The 25,880-nt window shown below is 42.0% G+C and overlaps 1 protein-coding gene across 3 annotated transcripts in view; it reads left to right on the forward strand.

The window, feature by feature from the left end:
• Positions 1 to 25,880, forward strand: part of P3H2 (prolyl 3-hydroxylase 2) — a 223,095-nt gene that overhangs the window by 87,731 nt on the left and 109,484 nt on the right. The window contains exon 1 of one of the 3 annotated variants that reach the window (XM_056565433.1): positions 9,619 to 9,730. The exons of the other annotated variants lie outside the window; for them this stretch is intronic. Within the exon in view, the coding sequence (XP_056421408.1) occupies positions 9,641 to 9,730 (90 nt within the window). The 5' untranslated portion in view covers positions 9,619 to 9,640. Of the gene's footprint in view, positions 1 to 9,618; positions 9,731 to 25,880 lie in introns of those variants that run through there. 3 annotated transcript variants of the gene reach the window in all.

The following is a 25,880-nucleotide window of genomic DNA, read 5'->3' on the forward strand; positions in this document are numbered from 1 at the left end:
GCTAAAACACTACATGCGGTCCCGGCAGCCACCACTGGTCATTGTTCTAAATTGTTAACCAGTGATGGCCCCCCCCCCCCACACACACACCTCCCTCTCTGATCCCCTGCTTGTATTTTGTTTTTGTTTCTACCCTTACCTTGCCTGTCCCCTCCGGCAGGCTCAGGTTCCAGAAGTGACTGGGGCTTACTGCACACTGACAAACAACGTCCTCTGTGTGGCATCAGGGACATCACCCATCAGTGCACAGTCAGCCCAAGACTCCGCTGGAAGCTGAGCCTGCCGGAGCACACAGGCCAGGAATGGGGAAAAAAACTAACAAAAAAGATGTGTGGCACAGGGGAGATCAGAAGGGGGGTGGGTTATGTGGCACAGAGGCTGATAAAGGGGGATGTTAAGCTCAGAGCTTCCAAGTAATTAATTTATTAAAAATGTTGTTTTTTACTCAAATTTCCTTCTTAAAATGAGGGTGCATTATATGGTGATAAATACAGTACTTTTCCACAATATTTTCTTATTTGATAGCATAGTACAGCAGATTACTTTGTGCTGGGTTTATTGCCAAGGATTGTTCCAATCCATGCATTGCTATTCTTGTTGTATACAGTTTAACCCTTAAGAATTCCCTACAGTCCAGGATTTAAATGTTTCTTGTTTTATTTCAATGGAGTAATGGAAAAAACCTGGAATGTTGGTGGGACTTGAGGACTGGCTGCGGGGCCACTGACGTAACTACCAATGGACCAAGCCCTAAACCTCTCTTTTATTCCAGAACTAAATAAATAAGGTCCATTATTTAGAATTTAGTGAAACATTAGTTTGTTTGTTTTTCCATTAAAGGCCCACTCCATGGGGGACATGTATCATTATTTGTGTATGGTAGAAGCATTTTACCCCTTTTCCCGAATTCTAAATTATGTGCAGAAGCGCTAAATTTATCAATCAAGTGCAATGAGCTTCATAAATTGCGGGTAAATATAGTAATCTCCTAAATCCACTCTTTGGAAAATAGAATCAATGATTTAGAGCATCTTGCTACGTTAAGTCCAAGATGGCTTATATTTGCGCAAAAAAAACCAGCTCTTGCGGCAAAATTTTTGGTGTAAAAAAAAAAGTACGCAGTTAATCCATGTGTATTATAGATGTCACTCCAAGGTACCCTGATTCAGCCACATCTGGAGGACATGCTCTACCAAAACGTGCGCAAAAAAATTGCGCAAAAAAAGGGCTTGCGCAAAATTTTGCGAAAATAAAAACACACAAAACAGGGGTAAAATCTTTGATACATGTCCCCCCATATGTCTACAAGTAGTAGTTGAGAAAAAGACCTTGAGGTGGCGCTGCTGGTTCCAAAGATGAAGATAGCAAACCAAAGCCAGAGATGTAGGTGTACAAAGCACTGGAAGGTTTATTAATAGCACATAAAAACAAAAACAATAAAAAAAAACTAAATATTTTTATTGTTTTTATTTGCTATTTATAAACCTTCCAGTGCTTTGTACACCTACATATCTGGCTTTGGTTTGCTACATTCATCTTTGGAACCAGGTGAGCCACCTCAAGGTCTTTTGTCTCAACTACTACTTGTCTACTCCCACGAAACGGTTTTACCTCTCCTGCAACCTCAGCCTTAGCAGCGGTTCCAGCTTCTTTGTAACCCTGCATGTGGTTTGATACGCAAATTTTAACTTGCTCCAAGGTGAGCAGCCACTACATAGGGGTTTTACATGCCCCACATCCTCGCTTTCTAAAACTACCCATACGGTATCACACGAGGCGCCCCCTCAGGTCTCTTGTTTTTTTCCTTTACTTACAGATAACACTCCATATGTCTGGCCTTCTCATAGTTTTCCCTTTTGTCAGTTCATAATAAAAACAATGAACAAAACCATTGGGAAACTGAGTACAAAATTCATGTATATGTTCCAGTGGCATCGGTTTTGCTGCCAGACACTTTTTTGAGTCAGACAGAGAAATGATGCATGTTGTGAACCCCTGACTCACTGTAGACACCAGACAGGTGAACAGATTGTACAACCTTTCCATCTGTTAGACAGAACTGGCAGCTGACACGTGAACACACCATAACAAAATGCACCGTACTTAGTCCTGTTAAATCAGAAGCATGTAGAAATAGCTGGGCAGTTCGATCACAGGGTAGAGAAGTAGTAATCTTTAAATACCAGATGCTTTAGATAAGAAATTGGGCTGCAAATGCCCTTAAGTAATACTTTAATGCTTCATGTCTGAATAGTCTTTAAAACCAATTATTGTTGTACGGTTATGAGGGATGCGTAAATGTGCCTTGAGGAGATTGTGATGACTGGTTTGTCCTTAAAATAGGAAGAAGCAACTATTAATCCATAGTCCATGAAACTTCTTTGTTTAATTTTCATTCAATTTCTAAAAATATTTAATTTTTATACTTTAGCTTTTTAGCTTGTTTATTATCATTTCTCCAACTAGTTGATATTCTTGTCATGTGAAGCATGGATCAATCTTGGGTTCAATTTTGTTAAAGGGGCATTCCAGCACTTTAAACTTACCACCTCACCCCCCCCCCCCCCCCTAGGGGGGTCAAACCTCTGGGACCCCACCCCCCGATATCCAGAATGGAGCCCTGACGTTCTTTATTGGAGAATTGGAGATACCTGAGTGTATCTCGTGGGTATTTCCGGCACTCCCATAGACAATCCATGTTAACCTCAATCCTCTAAGCAGCGGGGCCCTGCTCTAGAGATTACAGGGGTCCCAGGGGTCAGACCCTCTGCAATCACAATCAAACACTTATCCCCTATCCTGTGGATACATTTTTAAGTGCTGGAATTCCACTTTAAGAAATTGGTTCACATCGAGCGGAGCTATCAAAATATTTACCTGTGGTTTTCATTCTCCTAATGCATCAGAAAGTGATGTTAAAGCTCAGGGATAATGCACACAGTGATATTACTGTAATGTTATTTTTATTCAGTTATACACATGAATTTTACAAACAATGATTTACAGTGCAGAGGTAATGCCCATTATGAGGTCACTTCACAAGAATAATGCTCAGTGATGTCATACAAGTAAAACGGACACAGTAATGACACAGTACTTTAAAATATGTATACTATTATATCAAAGCATGAAAGTAATGTACTAAAGGATGTCTCCATGCACACAAGAACATCACAGCACAGGGAAAAACACAATTTGCTGTTTTTTTTATTTTTTTATTTATTTATTATTTTTTTACTTTTGAACCTCTCACTGAATTTTTAGGAATTGTAGGCAGGGCCAACTAACACCTTTTCTTAAATTTCCATCAGAATAGTGGCGTGAATTATACCAATAGTCTGTTCCAGCCGCTAGCTGGCATAGATATTGGTGCAAAGAAAGTCAATGATGCTTCAAATTGACAAGTTTACTAAGAGTTTAAAAAAATTTGAAGCATCTTACTCCAATGGGTTTATACTTTAGGCTGGCATGTAAAATGCTGGTCTATGAGAAATCTCCCCCCCCCCCCCCCCCCTCCCCTTTGTGATACCTCCGTGTAGGTATAATGCACACATTGATGTCACTGTACAGGTATAATGCAGCAATGCCACAACACAAAATGATACAAAAAGCAATCCTGCCAAAGAATAATACAGCCAGTGAGGGCTTACCAGTAAGAATTAGGCCCAATTCAACAGAACAATTGTTCAGTTTCCACTGTTGCCTTGTAGAGCTGGGTTGGAATCTAGTCAATCCAGTCTGGGGAAGATGAACCGCCATAGTTGTTGCTGTTGCTATGTTACCCTTGTATTTATGCCCATGTGCCTACCTGCTCTTTTATATTCTATTTTAATGTACATTTGCAGTTGACAATGGCAGAATTGTCAGATCTGCAATAAATTAAACAAACTTAACATGGCAGAACTATATATATATATATATATATATATATATGGGGTCAGTACTTTCCTCGGGGAGAGGACACCTCTTCAGGTGTAACGGAGATTCAAGTTAGGCCATTTAGCACTCCGCGGGCTCAGTAATTAGCGGAGTGCTAAATGGCCTAACTTGAATCTCCGTTACACCTGAAGAGGTGTCCTCTCCCCGAGGAAAGTACTGACTCCGTTTAAAGCCACAGGCCTCTCACCATAGCCAAGCCAGATCACCCTGCTCTGTACTGACGAGGGGCAAACACCCCGAAACAGCTGTCTGCAGATGGGTCCTCCTTCCTTCTGGAGAGAGTTCTGGCTTGGCATAAATCCCAATCAGTTCTGAGACTTCTTAAATGGAGCCTCAGCTGTTTTGCAGGACACACTACCTGTGAAGGTGGTGTGGTGAGCTAATTTAAATATATATGTTCTCTGAAAACTATAACATAAAATATAGAGATTTACAGAAATTCTTGTAGTTTCGTTTTTAATTTTTATTTTTAATAAGTTATTTTTTCCTGTTTAAACTAATACACAGATGTCAACTTTTTCTTTTGTTTAGTAGACTTCACTGACTCTTTATTGGGTTCAATTGCCAGAAAAGGACCCTTTTGCGCTCACAATATGTGCATGTTTATTTTTCTTTGTGAAACACATAAGTAGTGTTTCTGGTTCCAAGTTCTGGTCTGGTAACATTACTGGCATTTGTTTCCTTCCTTCAGCTAATGGAAAAATCAGTAAATCATCAAACACCCGTTACATGATGCAAAAAACAAATGTACATTCCATATTATTCCCACTCTGTTCCCACTAGCAGGAACTTTGCTTTTAATGTTATATTGGATGCGATTTCTATACTAAAAACTTTTAGACCTTTGGAGACAAGGCATAGATATAAGATAAATTAACAATGACAATAAGCATTTCTCATGTTCAAAAGCTATTTGGATTAAAAAGAAATACGCTCTTAGGGCTCATATACACAGCAGTATTATAGCACCGTATTTTATGGAGTCATAACTGGGCTGCCACGAGGGTTGCCACCTGTCCAGTAAAAATACCGGCCATGCAATGGCCGGTATTTATCCAATCAATTCTCCAACTCCCAGAATGTTGCACCATAACCTATTCCAGTGTTTCCCAACCAGAGCGCCTCCAGCTGTTGCAAAACTACAACTCCCAGTATGCCCGGACAGCCAATGGCTGTCCGGGCATGCTGGGAGTTGTAGTTTTGCAACTGCTGGAAGCACCCCTGGTTGTTAAACACTGACCTATACTATATATTATAATATGTTCCAACATGCTGGGAGTTGTAGTTTTTGTTTGGGGCAGCTGCTGAGCCACAGACTGTATTAGGGCATACTGGGAGTTGTACCGTATATACTCGAGTATAAGCCGAGTTTTTCAGCACGATTTTTCGTGCTGAAAACACCCCCCTCGGCTTATACTCGAGTGAACTCCCCCACCCACAGTGGTCTTCAACCTGCGGACCTCCAGAGGTTTCAAAACTACAACTCCCAGCAAGCCCGGGCAGCCATCGGCTGTCTGGGCTTGCTGGGAGTTGTAGTTTTGAAACCTCTGGAGGTCCGCAGGTTGAAGACCACTGCGGCCTTCGACATCATCCAGCCCCCTCTCACCCCCCTTTAGTTCTGTACAGTACTCACCTCCGCTCAGCGCTGGTCCGGTCCTGCAGGACTGTCCGGTGAGGAGGTGGTCCGGTGGGATAGTGGTTCCGGGCTGCTATCTTCACCGGGGAGGCCTCTTCTAAGCGCTTCGGGCCCGGCCTCAGAATAGTCACGTTGCCTTGACAACGACGCAGAGGTGCGTTCATTGCCAACGTACTTCTGCGTCATTGTCAAGGCAACGCCTCTATTCCGGGCCGGAAGCGCGGAGAAGAGGCGCCCCCGGTGAAGATAGCAGCCCGGAACCACTATCCCACCGGACCACCTCCTCACCGGACAGCCCTGCAGGACCGGACCAGCGCCGAGCAGAGGTGAGTACTCAGAACTAAAGGGGGTGAGAGGGGGCTGGATGATGTCGAAGGCCGCAGTGGTCTTCAACCTGCGGACCTCCGGAGGTTTCAAAACTACAACTCCCAGCAAGCCCGGACAGCCGATGGCTGCCCGGGCTTGCTGGGAGTTGTAGTTTTGAAACCTCTGGAGGTCCGCAGGTTGAAGACCACTGAGGGCGAATGATGAGAAGAGGATGATGAAGGGGGGTGGGGGGGGGGTGTGGGATGATGACAAGAGGATGATGAAGGGGGGGGTGGGATGATAAGGGGGGATGTGTGGGATGATGACAAGGGGATGATGAAGGGGGATGTGTGGGATGATGACATGGGGATGATGAAGGGGGGATGTGTGGGATGATGACAAGGGGATGATGATGAGGATGTTAATGACGGGTCTGGATGATGACAGGGGGGGATGATGTATTTCCCACCCTAGGCTTATACTCGAGTCAATAACTTTTCCTGGGATTTTGGGTTGAAATTAGGGGTCTCGGCTTATACTCGGGTCGGCTTATACTCGAGTATATACGGTAGTTAGTAACTCATTGCAACTTCCAAATTGAATTAAAAAAATAAAAAAGCGATCAAAAAGTCCAATCAAAACATAAATGGTACTGTTAAAAACTACAGAACGGGGTGCAAAAAATGAGCACTCGTACAGGCCTATATAAGGAGAAATAAAAAAAAGTTATAGGGGTCAGAATAGGACAAAATTTCCCCCCGCATATGTGTATCCTGTGATGTCATGCATGAATAATTAATAATGCAAATTAGCATGGCTGGTATGTTTTTTTTTTGTTTGTTTTTTTTTGCAAGAAAGGTGGCAACCCTAGCTGCCACAGATGTACCGTATTTATCGGCGTATAACACACACTGGCGTATAACACGCACCCTCATTTTAACGGGAAAATCTGAGTAAGCAATAAATAAATGTAAAAGTAATGACAAAGTAGTATACCATGGTTTTAGGCCACGGTTATATTGGTCTATGTTATCTGGGCTTGATTGCTGAGGGCTGCAATCACAGCTTCAGCAATCACAGCTTCAGCAATCACAGCCTTCAACAGTTACAGAGCCGGGAAAGACGCCGAGGATCAGGTAAGACCCCCTCCCCAGCAACCCATCTCCACCCCGCGATTACCGGTACATCGCGGAGGGGGGGGATGGGTCCACTAGACAGCAGGGATGACCAGCATGTAGTGTTTAAATGCCGTGATCGCAATTGATCACGGCATTTAACCATTTCAATGACGGACATCGGAATGATGTCCGTCATTACCGGCAGATGTTAGCTGCTGATAGCAGCGGGCATCTGCTGGTCATGACGCGGACCCGACTCGCGGGCCTGCGCCATATTCTCCTCACCGGACCCATGACATACAAGTATGTCATGGGTCGGGAAAGGTTATTCACGGGTCGGGAAGGGGTTATTCGGGTCGGGAAGGGGTTATTCGGGTCGGGATGGGGTTAATTGGGTCGGGAAGGGGTTAATCCGGTCGGGAAGGGATTAATCACTTTTACATGTAAGGACTTTTTTTTTACACATAAGGCCGGGCTCTTTAAGAGGCCCGTACCCCTACCTACTTTGATGCCAGGAGGCGGGAAATTACCTCACTCCAGCTCCGGCATCGGTACCAGAGAGGGTGCGCGATAGCCCTGTGCAGGGGAAGCCTGCGCAGCTACTCGCAGCTTCACAGGACCAGCGCATAACACGCATTCAGCGCATATCAGCATATAACATGCATTATCGGCATATAACACGCAGGTTGTGTTTCTGGCTGATATTTTTAGTTTGAAAACTGCGTGTTATACGCCGATAAATACGGTATATGTATCTGACAGAAGAAAATTTAGCCATGCTCCATTGGTAACTAACTGAAAGGCAAAGGCTGTATGATTCCATGCCTGTGTGCTGGAGCCATAAAGCAAACGCTGTACATACTGCTGGACTGATACCCTATACTGGACGGCTGGTGCTGAATATTAAAGTAAAGTTTGGAGCCTTTTGAAAACTGCATTTAACTCTACCTTGTAACATTTGTGCAGACGCAATAAGTTTGTTATTCTCCAAGTATTACTATTCTGGCTTCATGTTTTCTTTTAAAATCCACTTTGAAGTAACACTTTACAAGTTCTTTTAATGCTTTGTTTGTCTTAGAGATATCACTAGCAAGTGTTGGCCTATTAGTTGGGTTTCCATGTTACTGTTCTACGAGCTCTGGTTTTAATAATCAGGCAGGATTCCTTAAGGAGAGATTTACTGTTTGGTCTTGTTAATGTTCTCTGCCCCACTGTCCCGTCCAGCTGTGTTGTGTCCTCTGCTCAGCAGTAGCAGACAGGGAACATCGCTTGCGAGCCAACATGGCGCAGAACGTCAGTGTTGTCATGGTGATGGTGTTCTGCTAGCACCATACTCCATGACCCTGGACTTTAGAAAGTAAAGGAAATCCCGAACATGCAAAGTGTGTGTGTGTGTGTGTGGGGGGGTATATTGTGGAGTAATGTTCAGGGAGCATTGGGATGTAAGGAGGAGGGGTAAGCCTATATATTTTGCAAAGGAGAGCTTGATGGAAGGCAGTGTATGGGATGAAAACCATGTGTGGCTACTAGGGAACCTGCTCCTGGCTTGAGTAAGGGCTAGGCCTTAGACTATGAAGTATATCCCGAAGCAAAGGCACCTAAATGATAACCACTCGGGGGGAGATTTATCAAAACCTGTCCAGTGGAAAAGTTGCTGAGTTGCCCATAGCAACCAATCAGATCGCTTCTTTCATTTTTAACAAGGCCTCTGCAAAATGAAAGAAGCGATCTGATTGGTTGCTATGGGCAACTTAGCAACTTTTCCTCTGGACAGGTTTTGATAAATCTCCTCCTTTGTGTGAATGTGCTGCCTAGAGGTTTGCTGAGAGTGTCCTGAGCAAATGTGTGGAGAGCTTGAGAGGTGTTGTGCAGGCATCTTTGAGTGCAGATACCATGAGGAGACACAATAGACAGAGACTGGCAGAACAAGAGAGCCTAAGTGTTGCTCTATAGCAAGGCCTGGTACTGCCTCTGTGAGACAAGCTTACAGGCTTAACCCTTTAATGACACTGGGTTGTTTTAGCATTTAAAGGGGTTATTCACCATAAGGTGATTTTAGTACGTACCTGGCAGACAGTAATGGACATGCTTAGGAAGGATCTGCACTTGTCTTGGGGCTAAATGGCTATGTTGTGAGATTACCATAACACTGTGGCTATCGTTTTGTAAACTGGTATTTCCTGTTTGAGTTTTCTTCTTTGCCTACAAATCCCATAATTAAATTTTCCTCCCTCCCACACATCAGCCACCCCACCCTTTGAAACATAAATGAGCTGCATCCATTCCAAAGAGCAGTGTTTGCCAATCAGGGTGCCTACAGCTGTTGCAAAAGTCCTGTGTGAAACAGCAGTCAGACATGGCTATTTGGTTTAAATGGGCACTCTCATTAAAACACATTTTTTGCTATTGTGATCCTTATGGTAAATAAAAATTTAAGATGCCACTAGGTGTCCAGAGCACATTTTCCCCCCATCTCATGCACAGACTTTGGACTCCTGCTGGCCTGGCAGAAGTCCAAACACAGGAAGTGCAGCCTGGAGTGCTGAGGGAGGTGTGTCCAGCCTCATCCAATCAAAGCTCCTCTCACACTTAACTGCCATATGCTGTTGGTTGCAGAGTAAGGGAGGAAGTTCTCCCCTATATGGCTTCAGTTGATTTCACACCTGCTGGGGAATGTCCGCTCCCAGTCTGTGAACATGAGGCTGAGCGGAAAATACAGAGCAATATCAAGGTAGAAAACTAAAAAATTATAAAAATAAAGGTAGGGGGTGGTTTATCATGATGGGGGCAGTGAGCTAGGAGGATTATAAAATGTATCAAGTTAATGAGAGGTACTCTTTCAGTTTCAGGTCAGTTTCCTTTAAGGTATAGCTGGTAACAAGTTCTTATATCTGAAGCAGTTTTCTATATAGCTGCAGACAGTGGTCATTAGCGATCATCAGACATAGAGATAATAATTGTTTTTACAAGGAGAGTCTGAAGATTGACTTTAACTGGCAGTAATCCACTCTGTGGGGTCAAGTAGTGTCCTTTTCATCAATGATTATATGCTATGGTAGAGATGATTCCTTTTCATTACACTTTAATCTCTTAGGGGCAGAAAGTTCTCTATGACATCTGTGGTTTTTCTATTCCTTCCTGTTGATCATTATGCCGTGGCCGTTATTTGACAAGATGGAGGGCAAGACTTAGCTGCAAGTGTCGCAAAGCAACCGATGCCCGGTCAGTTCCCCTGCATCCGTACCAGTTACCTAAATAAACCGCACGTTTACTGAAAGGGATGTGTGCCTCTTTTTATATCTAAGTGTTTTGTTTTGAGCAATATGGCTAACATCCATATAAGAGCACCCTTATAATAAAGTAATCTAAAGTTTTTGTTTGAAAAAAATTTAAAGCATTTGGGGTATATTTTTACAAAATTATTATATAGGTTTTTATTACAGTTGCCATAATCCAAAACTTTCTAAACCACCAAACAGGAGTATGTTAAAGTGGCTTGTTCCTTGTATACTGTGATTTATACCTACCAAATGTGGTCCAAGGAAGGAAAACCTTTGACCCAGCAACAGGGTCATTGATGCATGTTGGGATAAAGTGTAGCCCAGCCTGTCTGATGCCATAGAAGAACTGCTTTAGCACAAATTGCTGAAAAAATGACTGCTGGCTATGATGGAAAAGTGTTAGAACACACAGAGCATCGCAGTTTGCTGCATATTGGGCTGGTTAGCTGCAGACTATTCAGACACTAAGGGGGAGATTTATCAAAACCTGTGCAAAGGAAAAGATGCCCAGTTGCCCATAGCAACCAATTAGATTATCATTTTGCAGAGGCCTTTTTAAAAATGAAAGAAGCGAGCTGGTTGGTTACTATGGGCAACTTTTCCTCTACACAGGTTTTGATTAATCTTCCTCAAAGAGAGTAGAGCAGGTGGTACTGCTGACCTCAGCACTGATGCTGTATATAAAGACTAGTGATGAGCAGCATTGCCCATATTCAAATTCGCCATATTTCGCGAATATATAGATGAATATTCGTCCTATATTCGCGAATTTGGCGTATCCGTTATATTCGCATATGTGAATATTCGCATATTCGTATATTCGCATATGTGAATTTTCGCGTATTCGAGGAAGAAAACAGTGAGGGGGTGGGCAATTTTACTATTGGTTGCTAGGGATGTTGTTCATAACCTCTGACAAGTGTATTTGCATCATTCTAATTGGCCCACAAGTGAAAAGAAGGAATATGTGAATATTCACGTATGCAAAAATTCACATATGCAAATATGCGCATATGCTGAAAAATGTGAATATTCATAATTTCGAATATATAGTGAATATATTCGCAAAATTCTCGAATCTGCAAATTTGTGATATTCGCGAGAAAAATTTGAAATGTGAATATTCGCGCCCAACACTAATAAAGACACTGATCAGCCTCAGGTCGCTTTCACATATGTGTATTACAGATGCACGTCTTGGCTTGACTGCTAGTCTAGACCCAAGATAAAGGCACCATAGTGGTCTGTTATGCTGTACGCTCAGGTCATGGTTGGGATGGGACTTGTGTCCATAATATAAAGGCAAACATACACTTGTACTACACAAGCCTGAAAGCTGCCTCAGTGTCAGACTGTGAACCTGCGTCACCTACTCAAGTCTCCTGTGACAAAGAGTGAAAAAGTAGATATGCTGCAGTACTGACTTGCCCATATTCTGCCAATGACCTGCAGCAGATCGGCTGTCTGTATGGGTGAAAGGCCCACTTTCCACCAGCCCATCTGCCATTTGTTATCAATGCCATACTTTGAGTCTGGCCAAGCTAGATGACATATTATTTACTTTAAATTGAGCTGCAATGAATTGTTAAGATATGTATCAATACATTATAAATGAATGATTTCTGTCAATTTGGGGGATTTAGTAGATATTTAAATGTTAATCTGCTGTATGCAGGTATTCTACTCCCTCTCAAACACAGACATACTTTTATTGCCTCTTCAAACAGTGTTTACAGTCCTACTTCTGAGGCTCTCGTGAAACCACTACTGAAGTGGAATTTTGGCAGCTAGAATTTGGTCAGCACAAAAAATCGAACAGTGTTACTTATGTTACCCAATATCAGACAGGTCATGTTAGGTAACATCATCTTTATAGAGTTAGGATCTCCATATCCTGCAAATCTGTATCAGCATTTCATACTAAACGTCTACAAGTTTGGCAACAATGTAGAGTATGATCAAATTGTACATTGTGTGCCTACCAAAGAGGCTGTAACTACTATAAAGTACTTTCCATGCCTTTAGGATTTTTAAAGATTTCTATTAAATTTAGGCTTTGTACCTTGTGCCTGTTAATAAAATGTCTGGTGGAAAGATTACATGCATCAACACACAGACCAAGTGTGGTGCATTTGCTTCAACCCTAGCATGACAAACTTTCCACTATTAAATGTATCTCGCATATCTTTCTTCAAATTACTTGTCACTTGGCTGGGTAACATATAAAAGGTGAATGGTGAAGGTCTTCATTAAAACAGATAGAAACTCCGTGCATTGCCATTTCTTCCCCTGAGAAACAGGGTCAGGCATCACCAATCCAGCACCAAAGGCTAAAACCAAAACAATTGACCACCATTAGTTCCTATGTCTATGCTGCCATGAGTCCTAGGATTAAGAAAAAGAAAAAAACGTTAGTGTTTACAAATTTAGGAGTCAACTTTAACTTTTTAGTTGCAATGGCCACTATATTAGTTGCCATATGGAGCCTTGCATTCATAAGAAGTGGTGCTTACAGTATTTGGATCACACCGATCAATTCTGTGAATTTCTATAATTTCATGAAAGTGTGTAGCCTTCTGTTTTTATACTGTCAGAACTTAATATGTTGCAATAACATTTATAATCGCGATATTATATGCATTCAGTTATCACTTCACAGTTCACACACATGACCTAGAGTGTTATTTCTAGGATATTAGGATGCTTAGCTATAGAACATATTTTTAAGAAGTGGACTTTTAGTGACCTTTGCGTCAATGGTTAGAAAACAATATGATATGAACCAAGTCACATTGGATTCCCCGCAGAATATTCTCCATTATGCATGTGGCATATTTTGTTTATTTGGGAGTATTTGGAAGTATTTGTATAGTTAGAAAGAAAAAATTTTCCAGACCTTTTCCCTGTGTAACCCTTAATGAGAGCAAGATGAAGTGACTGAGCCATTAATTAATAGTTTATGGAAACCACACACATAATAAACCTCATTTCCATCTATTGCTGACAGCAACTCTTTGCAAATATGGATGTTTACTATGGTATACTGGAAGCCTATAGATCGCACTTTGACTCCTATTAAGGGGTTATGATTCTGAAAAGTTATCCTCTCCAGTAACTCACTAAATAGCAACAATTCTCATCTGAAATGACTTTCATTTATTGAATGCACATGTTGAACTCCAGAAGGTTAGAGCTGAAATAGTAGAGTAATGATCCCCTGACTTGCACTAGATGCAATAGTAAATAGTAGACATGAGCAAACTGAACCTGTCAAACCCAGGTGTGGTGTGTACTTTTGCTAGAACTCAAACTTTTGGCAGTTTGTTTAAAGGGGTACTCCAACCCTAGACATCTTATCCCCTATCCAAAGGATACGGGATAAGATGTCTGATCGTGGGGGTCCCACTGCTGGGGACCCCCGCAATATAGCATGTGGCACCCACCTGTTTCTGTTCCGGAAGCGCTGGTGGGTCTGGGTCCCAACCAAGGGAGCGGAAGTTCGTGATGTCACGACTCCGCCCACGTGTGACGTCATGTCCCATCCCCTTAATGCAAGTCTATGGGAGGGGGCTTGACGGCACTGAGTTTAAACAAGCTGTTAGTTACCGCCGGGGCATTATGGAAAAAGTCCCACTATTTAGCCACCGCCCCTAAAATATTATGTGCTTTGATTCAGCTTAACATGTGTTCAATTCTGGCCCGACAATAATGGATACATATTGATGTCAAGTCAACCAAGATGAAAGTCAACCTTGCATTAACCATTGGAGCTTATTAAGTCACATGAGTGCTAGTTAATGTGGATGTATCATGACAGCCACCAAAAATTGGATGATTGATTCCAGGTCTTTACTTATGACTATATTTACTCAGTTACACATCAGCTTAATCTTACATGAAATTTGACTGTTGTGCACATTTTCTTTTGTCGTTATGCTAGAAAAACATTGTGTGACTTGACTATTACACATTGGTTTGCCTGGTATTTCCCTACTTTTCCATTTGCACATTTTCCACATCTTAACTATTTCTTAAAACACCATTATGACGGTCAACCCAAAGTACAATCATTGCACAATAAGGTTCAGAAATAGGATTGGCATGACGGTAAGGCTTTGTAACTTCACTAATGAATAACAAACACCAAAGTTATTCATCGTCTGGTAGCCTTCATTTAAAAGCCTTAAAAGTAGGGGTAGCATGTGCCAGTCTACATGTCATCCACAGAGCGGCGTGCACTACACCTTACCCAAATAATTTTAATAAGATGCAGTACAAATGGTCCTAAGTTGTTATGCTTATGCCATAGAACACACACACAAGCATACTGCTTTTATATGAATTTTGTTAGGTTAAGCACTTTTGTAAAGTTCAACAAATGATCTGTAAGAGAGGTTGTCTTTTGGGGGACTTTATTGAAGTTGGCCTTCTTTGTGGTGTAAAAGTTCTAACAATAAAAAATGCTGTAACAGCATGTATAAGGGAAAAAAATCTAAAAAGCTGATAAATGGGATTTACCTGGAAATGAGCAATTCCTTTTTTTTATTTTTACCAAAGGCAAACTAGAGATGACTGTTGTTTCTCAATGACATCATAGCCTGTGCATGCAGACCTACACGTAAATGTATTCCTTTCTCTGGGACTGTGGTTAGGCGGGTTATTAAAAACTCCTGTTACAGCTGAAGCACACATTAATATAAACAGCTGCAGAATAAGCTTGCTGTTAGGACAGAAATACTTACTGAAATAAAACATTTGCGGCTTTTTAAGTGAGTGGAATGGAGACAGAAATTGTTACTGCAGACTCTTCTAGTATAGGCAGTTTTAGTAAAGGTAAAATTATAAAATGTTATTGTGCTGCTTTTGTACGCTATAATAAAACCTCTAATAAATTTCTTTGGGGAAGTAAAGGTGGAAGAAATTTGCCGATCTGCAGTGCAAAGAGATTATAGTGGATAAATGGTACAAAAATATATCACAGAAATGATTTTAACCTTATTGTGTTACTGTAACAGTCTATTCATTGCGATGTACATAAAAGAACGAAGTTGTGTTAATGTTCTTTTAGGTCTGCTCCTTTTTTGAAATACAAATTTTTATTGGTTTATTTCTGCCATATAGACTTATGGTTCCCATTACAAATATTCTCACCACAGCCCACCAAAGAGGTATAATCTCTTTATGATGTACAGTAATTGTTTAGAACTACAAACAAAATATGCATGGTAGGTGTGGGTTCTACCAAAGTGGACTCCTATGTATTGGGCTTAGATTGCTTTGCTCTTTCTGTTAGTCTTAACAAGAATCATTGGAAAATGAAAATGCAAAGGATCTATGTTTGTCTTATAGAAGCCACTCCTGCAAAGCTCCTGTAAACTGCAGTCCTGGGCAAGAGTTGTCATGACCTGCCCATGTACTACTAATAGACATGACTCCCTGCACATGCACAGATATTACATTAAGTCTTTTCTTATAAAGGTTCCCATAAGGGTCCCTCTCATAAGGTTAAAGGGGTACTCCACCCCTAGACATCTTATCCCCTATCCAAAGGATAGGGGTTAAGATATCTGATCGCGGGGGTCCCGCTGCTGGGGGCTCCCGCAATATAGCATGCAGCACCCACCTGTATCTGCTTCCGGCAGCGCTGGAGGTTTTGGCGCACGACCACGGGAACGGAAGATTGTGATGTCACGACTCCGCCCCCGTGTGATGTCACACCCCGCCCTCTCAATGCAAGTCTATGGGAGGGGGCATGACAGCGTGTGCAACTGCTGGGACCCCTGCAATTCCTGAGGATGGGGACAAAATTTTCCCTGGAATAAATTGAATGCAACATCCCAACATAGCCACAGTTCCAATACTTTTCTATCGGGCTGCCAAACGTTTCTGAACACTGAACAGAGATCACACTGATCATGCAGGTGCAGTTCGCTCCATTCATTCTGAATATAATTATGCCCTTATTTTTGGGATCAGCAGGGGATCCAGCAGTCTGACCCCCACTATTCTGCTTTTTCCTATGGATACAGGATTACAAGCTGAGATGGGAATACCTCAAAAGGCTGGGTCCACACAGCACTATTACTGTACCTAATAGATATAAGTAAAAATAGGATCGTACAGCAATAAAAACATAGCAATAAGGCTATATAGCAATATAAAAAACAGCAATAAGGCTGAGTGAACCCAGCGTAACCATATGAAGCAGACAGTAAGAATGTATTATATGTACTGAATAATGACAGTGGGTGCTCATATATCATTTTTTAATAACGTTGTGGCATAGACAGAATGAGTTATCGTTTCCATCTGTTGGCATCTTGAGTGATTCACTAATTTCACGCACCTTGTGAGAATAATTTTACAGACATTTGTTTCAGCATAATAATTTAGTTTTTCTTTTTTCTTTTTGCTACACCAGAGCACGTCATGCCGTCTGCCCAGAAGTAGCATAAGAATCAATTTAATGCTAATCTGTTTCCAGCACTAGGCTTGGTCAAGCTTCTAAATAAAGTTTTATGTTACCATAATTTAAAGGGGTTCTCCGGTGCTTAGACATCTTATCCCCTATCCAAACGATAGGGGATAAGATGCCTTATCGCGGGAGTCCCGCCACTGGGGACCCCCGTGATCTTGCACGCGGCAACCCATTTATAATCAGTCCCCGGAGCGTGTTCGCTCCGGGTCTGATTACCGGCGACCACAGGGCCGACGGCGTGTGATGTCACGCCTCCGCCCCCGTGTGACGTCACGCTCCGCCCCTCAATGCAAGCCTATGGGAGAGGGCATGACAGCTATCGTGCCCCCTCCCGTCGGCTTGCATTGAGAGGCGGAGCGTGACGTCACACGGGGGCGGAAGCGTGATGTCACATGCCGTCGGCCCGGGGACTGAACACGCTCCGGGGACTGATTATAAACAGGGTGCCGCGTGCAGGATCACGGGGGTCCCCAGCGGCGGGACTCCCGTGATCAGGCATCTTATCCCCTATCCTTTGGATAGGGGATAAGATGTCTAAGCCCCGGAGAACCCCTTTAAGATGATCTGGTATAAAAACTAGTCGTCAATGGAATAATCTACTTTTACGTGAATGGGGAGAACAACTAAGTATATCCTATTTATTTTTTTTCATTAATGCTGTAAACCAACCTTCTAATACCATCCAAAGCTTGATGTTTGGAAAAAAGTTAATTTTATTCATTATTAGCACCAACGTACTCCATAGTGCTGTACTTAGATTGTGATCACTTACTTTTATCCGGTCCTCATAGGGGTTCCCTTTCTAAATTTTAAATGAACTTATCAGTATGTTGTTTGAATGTGGGAGGAAACCGGAGTACCCAGAGGAAATCCATGGGGAGAACATACAAACTCCTTACAGATGTTGTTCTTAGTCGGATTTCATCCCAGCACCGTAAGGCAACAGTGCTAAGCACTGAGCTACCGTTGGTAATATGTAAAGCTGGACAGGTGGAAAGAATTTTAGCATACATCTTGAGTTACAAATAAAAATGAATGCAAAAGTGAACTCGGACAGTAATTTGGTGACACAGGAACCTCCCAGCCTTAGGCAAAGCTCAGTGATCTCTTTTGGGAATGAGCCTGCGCCAACAGTTAAATAGAAAACAGACATCAAGTATTGGCCAGTACAGCTACGCATTTAAAAAAAAAAAAATAACCGTGGGTCCATGTGGACCAGAGGATTTATTTAGCTTCAATGTTTTTTAATGACATCTACAGTTTTTGGTTTTAAATAAAACTACATCTGAGATTTTGAGATGTGAGGGAGTTTTTCTTCCAGTTTCACAAGACGACTGGCAGTTTAATGGCTCGAACTGATTGCATCATGGGGATCTGCCAAGGTCTGAAGAGCTCTGAATGTACCATATATCACGTCATTTAAAATGCACAGAGGTGAACAAAAGCCCTGAAGGTACAGGCACTGTTTTGTTCCACTATATGGTGCTCCATATGGTGTGAAGAAATTGGTTATAAGAAATAAAGGCTCTGTAATATCCGATAGAGCATATTATAATTTGTAGCATTCATATCCTACATTATTGGTGAGATTGTCTGCCATAATAACACATCAGGTAGTGATATTGTACCCTGTTTGGTTGACTTTACACATAGAAAGAATTATAGCTTTATATGCTACATACAGTCTACAGTGAAATATAGGTTTTTGTAGCACTTTTGTTCTGTTATTATAAAATCTGTCTAGGGACTGGAATAAAGTTATAGATCAGATACCTGGATTCCTTTCGCTGACATAACTATCTACAGTAGTCAACAAAAGAGAATGAAGATGGCACTCACCAGTGACAATGAAGGAACAATGACTCTTTATTTACAAAATTACAACCGGCAGACAGCCAGCATCGGGAGGAGGAACGCCAAGCCGTTCCTCCTCCCGATGCTGTTTGTCTGACGGTTGTAATTTTGTAAATAAAGAACCACCGTTCCTGCATTGTCACTGGTGAGTGCCATCTTCATTATTTTTTGTTGACTACTATGGATATGTCTCTTGATTGAGCACCCAGTGGATTGTAACTGTGTCAGGTGCCCGTGTGAGCTGTACGGGAGTTGCCAAGACTACTGTCCCGAATGCTTTGTCTACTTTGTGCTTCGTAATAACTATTTACAGGCCTGTGTTTAGGTAATGTGTTTAAGAAAACATATGTCATTTTATAACAACTGATCCAATAACTGTTCTTTATCTTTTACACTCCCTATGGTTTCTGTCCCATTGCATGACTTGGTCAGATTTTCCAAGCATTTGTTCCACTGCGCTGGCTGAAAGGAGTCTGAATTTCCTTGTAATATATGTTAACAAGAGTTGCATGATGTGTAGGAATGCACGTAATGGAGGTTCTCTTGGGGAATTTGTATAAGCTAACAGTCTTTACTTCTTATTCTTAATACAAGCTAAACACGTTCTCACTGCCCTGCAAGCTGCCAGGCTTGAAGTGTTTCCATGTACTTAAAGAGCGGACATTGCTGCTGACTCGTGTGGGTTTTTCCCATCATTTGCCAATGAATACAGTTCTAACAACTGTTCATCATGAAGTATATATTCATTAGAAGTGCCCTATCAAACACACATCTCTGTATTTACCCCGGCTTCGATAAAACAAACTAAGCAGTCATAGGGGAAGAAAAGAGCTTTTGGATACTATGGACTAAATATTTAAGGAGGCACTCACACATGTCCTAAATATAATGCGTGTTTATATGGGGCCTTCTCCATTAAAACACTGATGCTTTTATAGCTTTCCAAATGGGAGGTTGTTTTCTTTGGGGTTTGGGTTGGAATTCGACATTATGAGCGATTGGAGTGTGTCATGTGTCCTGTAACAAGTGCTAGTCACAGCCGCAAAAGCAAACCTCCTGCTGCCTATGTAAAAGAAAAAAGAGAAAACACATTTGTTCTTTATTGCAGCTACTCCAGTTTATAAGAAATAGCAGTCATTATGTTGGCAACTACATCTGGCCTTTTTTTATTTATTTATTTAGTATGGCACATTTGACTAGATAACAACCTATTCACATTACCTTTATTGTTTATATTTAGGGGAGATTTATCAAAACCTGTGCAGAGGAAAGTTTGACCAGTTGCTCATACCAACCAACCAGATGACTTTTTATTTTTATTTTTTATTTTTTTTTAGAGCCCTCTTTAAAAATTGATCGGTTGCTATGGGCAACTGGTCAACGTTTCCTCTGCGCAGGTTTTGATAAATCTCCCTGACAGTGTATACATCAGGAAAAGCTTCTGATCGCATCTGGCAGTAAAGTACCTTATTTTTCGCCCTATAGGACGCACCGGCATAAGACGCAACCAATTTTTAAGGTGCAAAATCTAGAAAAAAAAGATTCTGAATCCAACAGTGATCTTCAACCTGCGGACCTCCAGATGTTGCAAAACTAAAACTCCCAGCATGCCCGGACAGCCGTTGGCTGTCTGGGCATGCTGGGAGTTGTAGATTTGCAACTTCTGGAGGTCCGCAGGTTGAAGACCACTGGTATAGGAGGTAATACTTACGTGTCCCCGCCGCTCCAGACCCGTCACCGCTCGTCACCGCTGCCCTGGATGTCGCTCCATCGCTGTCGCCACGTCCCCGTGGTGTCCCCGACGCTCCTGACGTCTTGTTCCCCGGGATCCACGCTCTCCGTCGCTGACACTACATCGCCGTCAGCACGTCGCTACGCACGTCGCTCCTATTGGATGACAGGACGGCGTGTGCGACGACGTGATGACTTCAAAGGAGAGCGCCGGCCATGCAGGGGATCCCGGCATGGAGCAGACACCGAGGAGGCAGCTAAGGTCCCTCCCGGTGTCCTGTAAGCTGTTTGGTACGCTGCAATTTCACCACGGCGGTCCCGAACAGCCCGACTGAGCCGGGTTAGTGTCACTTTCGATTCAGACACGGCAGTCAGCTTTGATCGCCGCATCTGAAGGGTTAATACAGGGCATCACCGCGATCGGGGATGTCCTGTATTAGCTGCGGGTCCCGGCTGTTGATGACCGCAGGGACTGCCACGATAGGTGTGTATTCGCCGTACAAGACGCACCAACTTACCCCCCCCCCCCCCAGTTTTGGGGAAGAAAAAGTGCCTGGAATACCCCTTTAAGGTATAGTTCACTTTTACCCATCTTCTGATCATGTGTCCCATACCCTTACCACAATACTATTTTCTGACGTATCAGAATATTTCTAAACTTTGCCAAGAAATAGGATGCTGTGTAGAGCAGGGTACCTGGTTCACCTTTATTGTAATCTAGGTAAGCTTTTAGTTAATGCATGAGATTTCTTCACCTCAGTTATATAAGCCTTGTTTTTGGCCTTCCAGTCTAGTAATGTGAATTCCATGTTGTCTCCTAGACAAAAACATTCACAATTCCCTTTCCTTAGAATTAGGAAACCAAAGTGAACTAGTAATAGTCTGTTACATTTCCTTTCCATATAGAGGCTGTGTAGCTCTATATTTGGCTTTCCTGTACGTAACATATTGTATAGGCAGCTTAAATACAGTAAATTGATGTACAGAGACATTCATCACTTTTTCCGTGACTAATCTAGTGTTGTCTTCAGTATTCCTCCACTCCTATATCCTCTCAACATCCATCTGGGAGTAATATAACGTGACCTGATTGGATTCAATGTAGAGTGTAGTTCTAGAATATATATATATATATATATATATATATATATATATATATATAATGAGCAGAAAGTGCTCTGTTGACATCCAAACAACTATATCAAATGAGGTGGTATTAGTGCATAGACTGACTCTTTGGCTTATATTAGCTTTGTTGTCCATAGGCTTATTATCTAAGAGACAAATTTCCATTATTGACAATTGAAGAGCCCTAAGGTTTGGAAAGAGGAGGGAAACATTTCCAAACAATGTTCATTTGGAGCTGTATTCTATACACATTCTATATTTATTATGTCCTCTTATGCACCTTATTTATAGTATAGACTCCCAGCATTGCCTTTTTGAATGTTTTTTTCCAGAATTGACAGGTATCCCCTATCCACGGGTAAAAGGGGTGGTCTGTGGTCCCTACTAATGACAAGATTTAGGGCCCTGTGTCCTCTGTTCTTCCTAAGTGCACAACCCCAGTGAGGGGGAGGTTGACTGGACCAGAGGTAGAGCTTAAGCACTGCTGCTCCAATAACAATCAAAGTCTATGACACTGACAGGAGATGGCCAACCTCTGTATTTAGCTATACGCGGCTGTCTCTGTCAGTCCCATACACTTTGAAAGGAATGGCAGCATGCATGGTGACCTCTACCCCTGTGATTGATGATGATCCTGATCCCGGTAGTACGGACAGCTGATAAATGTCAGTTCTAGGAAAAGTCCTTAAATAAATAGATGTTCATACATGATTACCTCTATCACAAAATGAATGAATTACATGGCTCACCATCATAAAATGAGCGTAAAACCTGATCTTTTGGGTATTTTAAATGGCTATTTTAAATGTTTTTATAAGGCAATGCTAGTCTTCAGTGTCTTTTAATAGAAGGCCTTTAGTTTTTTCATTCCACCACTATAACATTACTAGTTACTCACCTTTTCATAGCAAAAGAACCTGTCACCTTGCTACACTGGGGGATTGTAGAAATATATGACCTCGGAGTAATACAGCTCTTGACAGGTTCCTTAATGATGTTTGCTTTCATCTCCAGTACATGTTTTACTGTATGTATTAGCTTGCCTTTCTGTCATTGAGGTAAAGGCTCTTTCTTTTTGTGACAAAGGAATATGTCAAAAAGATTAAAGGAAAATACCATGAGAATGGTGGAAAGAGTAAACCAACTTTGGCATAACTATGGAATCTTAAATCAAATTCTATAACCTAGAATGTTTAGATACCATCAAGGAAAGGTCAGTACCCTCTTCTCCAATAATGTAATTAATATATTGAAGTAGGGGCTCACAAATTCATTGACTGATTTAACTGGGGGTCTTTTCATAGAGTCCCCCAGAGACTCTAAATATTATTATTATAACTTTTTCAATTTGTAGCTGTTGGTGCCTTGATTCCCAAATAGTTTTTATATTGTTCCTGTAAGCAACAACCCCCTATTTCCTGAATAGTCAGCTGGGTGTAAGCTGAATTTCAAAAAGTGAGGTGAATGCTAGGCCCAGGAGGGTATATGCCGAATTCATACCACCAATTTACATGCCTCATATTCATATGCCCCAAGACTAGCAATCATAACCTTTTTGTAAATAAAGGTCCCACTAATTGACTATTCTGAGAAAAATGCATATATAAAACTATATATTAAATTCGCAATATCTTTGGTTGGGAGGGACATAGCAACAAAATATAAACAGTTTTAGAATCGGAGTCTGAGGCTATAAATGTTTGAACAATGACTGCATATACTTTTATGGCAGATTGGAGAGCTTGAATTTTGAGGAAATAATACACTATTTTATTTCCACTTTAAAGTTTTTGCTGGGCATCTAAGATAAGCTCTGAAGCCATCTTAACAACCAGAATAGAAGACATGATTGCAATCCTGAGTTTTAGCTTATTCAACCAAATAACAGGAAATGACTATAAAGAGGGATCATGCGTGCCACAACATCATGGTAGTTTCTGCCACCTAGATCTTTTTTAACAATTTTCCTGTCCAGGGGTCAATTGGCTGAATTTAATCCTCAATGTTGTTTTTTTTGCTACCTTGGCCCCAGCCAGTAATGAAAGGAAACAGATCCACCACCCACAGTCTTAAGAAGGCATTGAAAAGTTACAAACAATTATTCAGATGCTTAACCTTTAGCTTCTTCTCCAGGCTAGAAGCAGAAAGATAGATGTGCAGAGCAGCGCATGGATGCAGAAGAAACAAGCAAGGATATTTAGCCTAGAAAAATAACTCAAGTGCACACCACATGACCGTAAGGTAACATCTGGGACAAGTGACCTGAGATCCAGGGAAACGTTCCCCATACTGGTTCCAATATTGGCTAAACTGCAGACAAAAGAAGGGACAAAAGAAACTGTCCTCTCTGAACCACTGATCAGGGACCCTGTAACTGTAACCAGGATCCATTTGAGCTTTCACAAAATAGTTCTGAAGAGAACTTCTCTGCACCCTGTCTTGTAAAGACAGGGAAAACACTGGAATTGAAGGGGAAGGGGGTCCAAAAGATTAACTTGCCAAATGTCCTATTTAGCCAGTTTTGCAAATTGGAAAGCAAAGGGGCAGGGACAACTAGTGGGTTCTTCCTGGGACAGGGCATACATGTACTGATTTTGGCAAATGTTGGGAATAGTGCAAGTTTCATCCTCTTTTGGCACATAAGTGAACACTCAAAAGTCTGGACTCAAAAAAATGGTACCATAAGCCTATCACTCTACCAACACAGGAATCAGCCCAGTAGAAGTTTTTGCAGACTTTTTGTAGTCTTAGTTTGTGAACATGCAGCACAGGTTACTGGTAAGAAGTGACAGAAATTTCCTGCGTAATCTGTAGGGTGATGTAAGTGTGAAATGTAAAAACAACATACACATTCATGCAGGGTAGCCTCATTCACTTTAGATACTTGGACTCTTGCCTTTGCTTTCACAGCTTTAGTAACCATGAGAACTATGGCAGCCATGCACATGTTTAATCCCTGGTGCACTTATTAATATATACAATTTGGAGATCATCAACCGTCACTCCATAATATAATGCTGGACTGCAAATACATTTCCTCAAGAAAATCTAACTTACTTTAACTTCTTTTCTGTAATCTTACGACACAGAAATGTCTTATACCATACTCCCCTTAAAGGGGTTGTGCGCTGCCCTGCAGTTCGGAGCTCTGCTCTCAGCGTCCGGAAGTTCATTACTCCGAACGCTGTGCGCGGACCACCGTGTTCGCGGCCGCCAGGCGTGACGTATCGCCCGGCCTCTTCGTGACGTCTCGCCCGCCCCCTCATGACGTCTCGCCCGCCCCCTCAATGAAAGTCTATGGGAAGGGGGCGCGACCGTTGTCACGCCCCCTTCCCATAGACTTTGGTAGAAGGGGCGGACGTGACGTCACGAGGGGGCCGGGCATGACGTGAACTTCCAGACGCTGTGAGCGGAGCTCAGAACTGCAGGGCAGCGCACAACCCCTTTAATTTGAAATACTTCCTTCCTCACCATCCTCGGGAGACATTCCTTCTCAAAATTATAATGAGGATATGATGTTAGTAAGTGTTCCCTGCCGGCCCTGTGAGTATTCCCCTGGGCAAGGAACTATACTCTAATATATACCTATACCTAATACTCTCTTCTCGGAGGGGGCGTGATTACAGCCGAAGAAGACTGAACTAGGTAAGTATAGCTTCCTGCCCAGGGGACTACTTACAAGTCCGGGGAACACCTTCTAACATCATATCCTCACCATCCCTGCAGGCAGGAACGTCTCCTGGGGATGGTGAGGAAGGAGATTTTACCATATATATATAACGCCTTACTACACATTATATATGGATATGATGTTAGTAAGTGTTCCCTGCCGGCCCTGTGAGTATTCCCCTGGGCAAGGAACTATACTCTAATATATACCTATACCTAATACTCTCTTCTCGGAGGGGGCGTGATTACAGCCGAAGAAGACTGAACTAGGTAAGTATAGCTTCCTGCCCAGGGGACTACTTACAAGTCCGGGGAACACCTTCTAACATCATATCCTCACCATCCCTGCAGGCAGGAACGTCTCCTGGGGATGGTGAGGAAGGAGATTTTACCATATATATATAACGCCTTACTACACATTATATATGGTAAAATCTGATGACAGGTGCCCTTTAAAGCTCTTCTTCTAAAAAATGGGGACAAATCCCCTATAAAGATGAATTATTAGAAAAATCAGCATCTATGTGGAATAAATTTAAGACAGCAGCACTGGGAGTTAGGTTTCAATGAATTCTTATGTTGTAATGGAAATTAGTTCTGTGTACAAAATACTATTACTGTGTAAGTGACAAGTTAGCATAGTGAACTCTCCAGTGTTTGTAAACGTATCACATTGTTGTGGTGTAAGGTAGGGTCACTGGAACGCTTGATTCTGCATTCACAGTGTAAACGAAGTGTAA

This window comes from Hyla sarda, chromosome 3, assembly GCF_029499605.1.
Source record: "Hyla sarda isolate aHylSar1 chromosome 3, aHylSar1.hap1, whole genome shotgun sequence".
NCBI lineage: Eukaryota > Metazoa > Chordata > Amphibia > Anura > Hylidae > Hyla > Hyla sarda.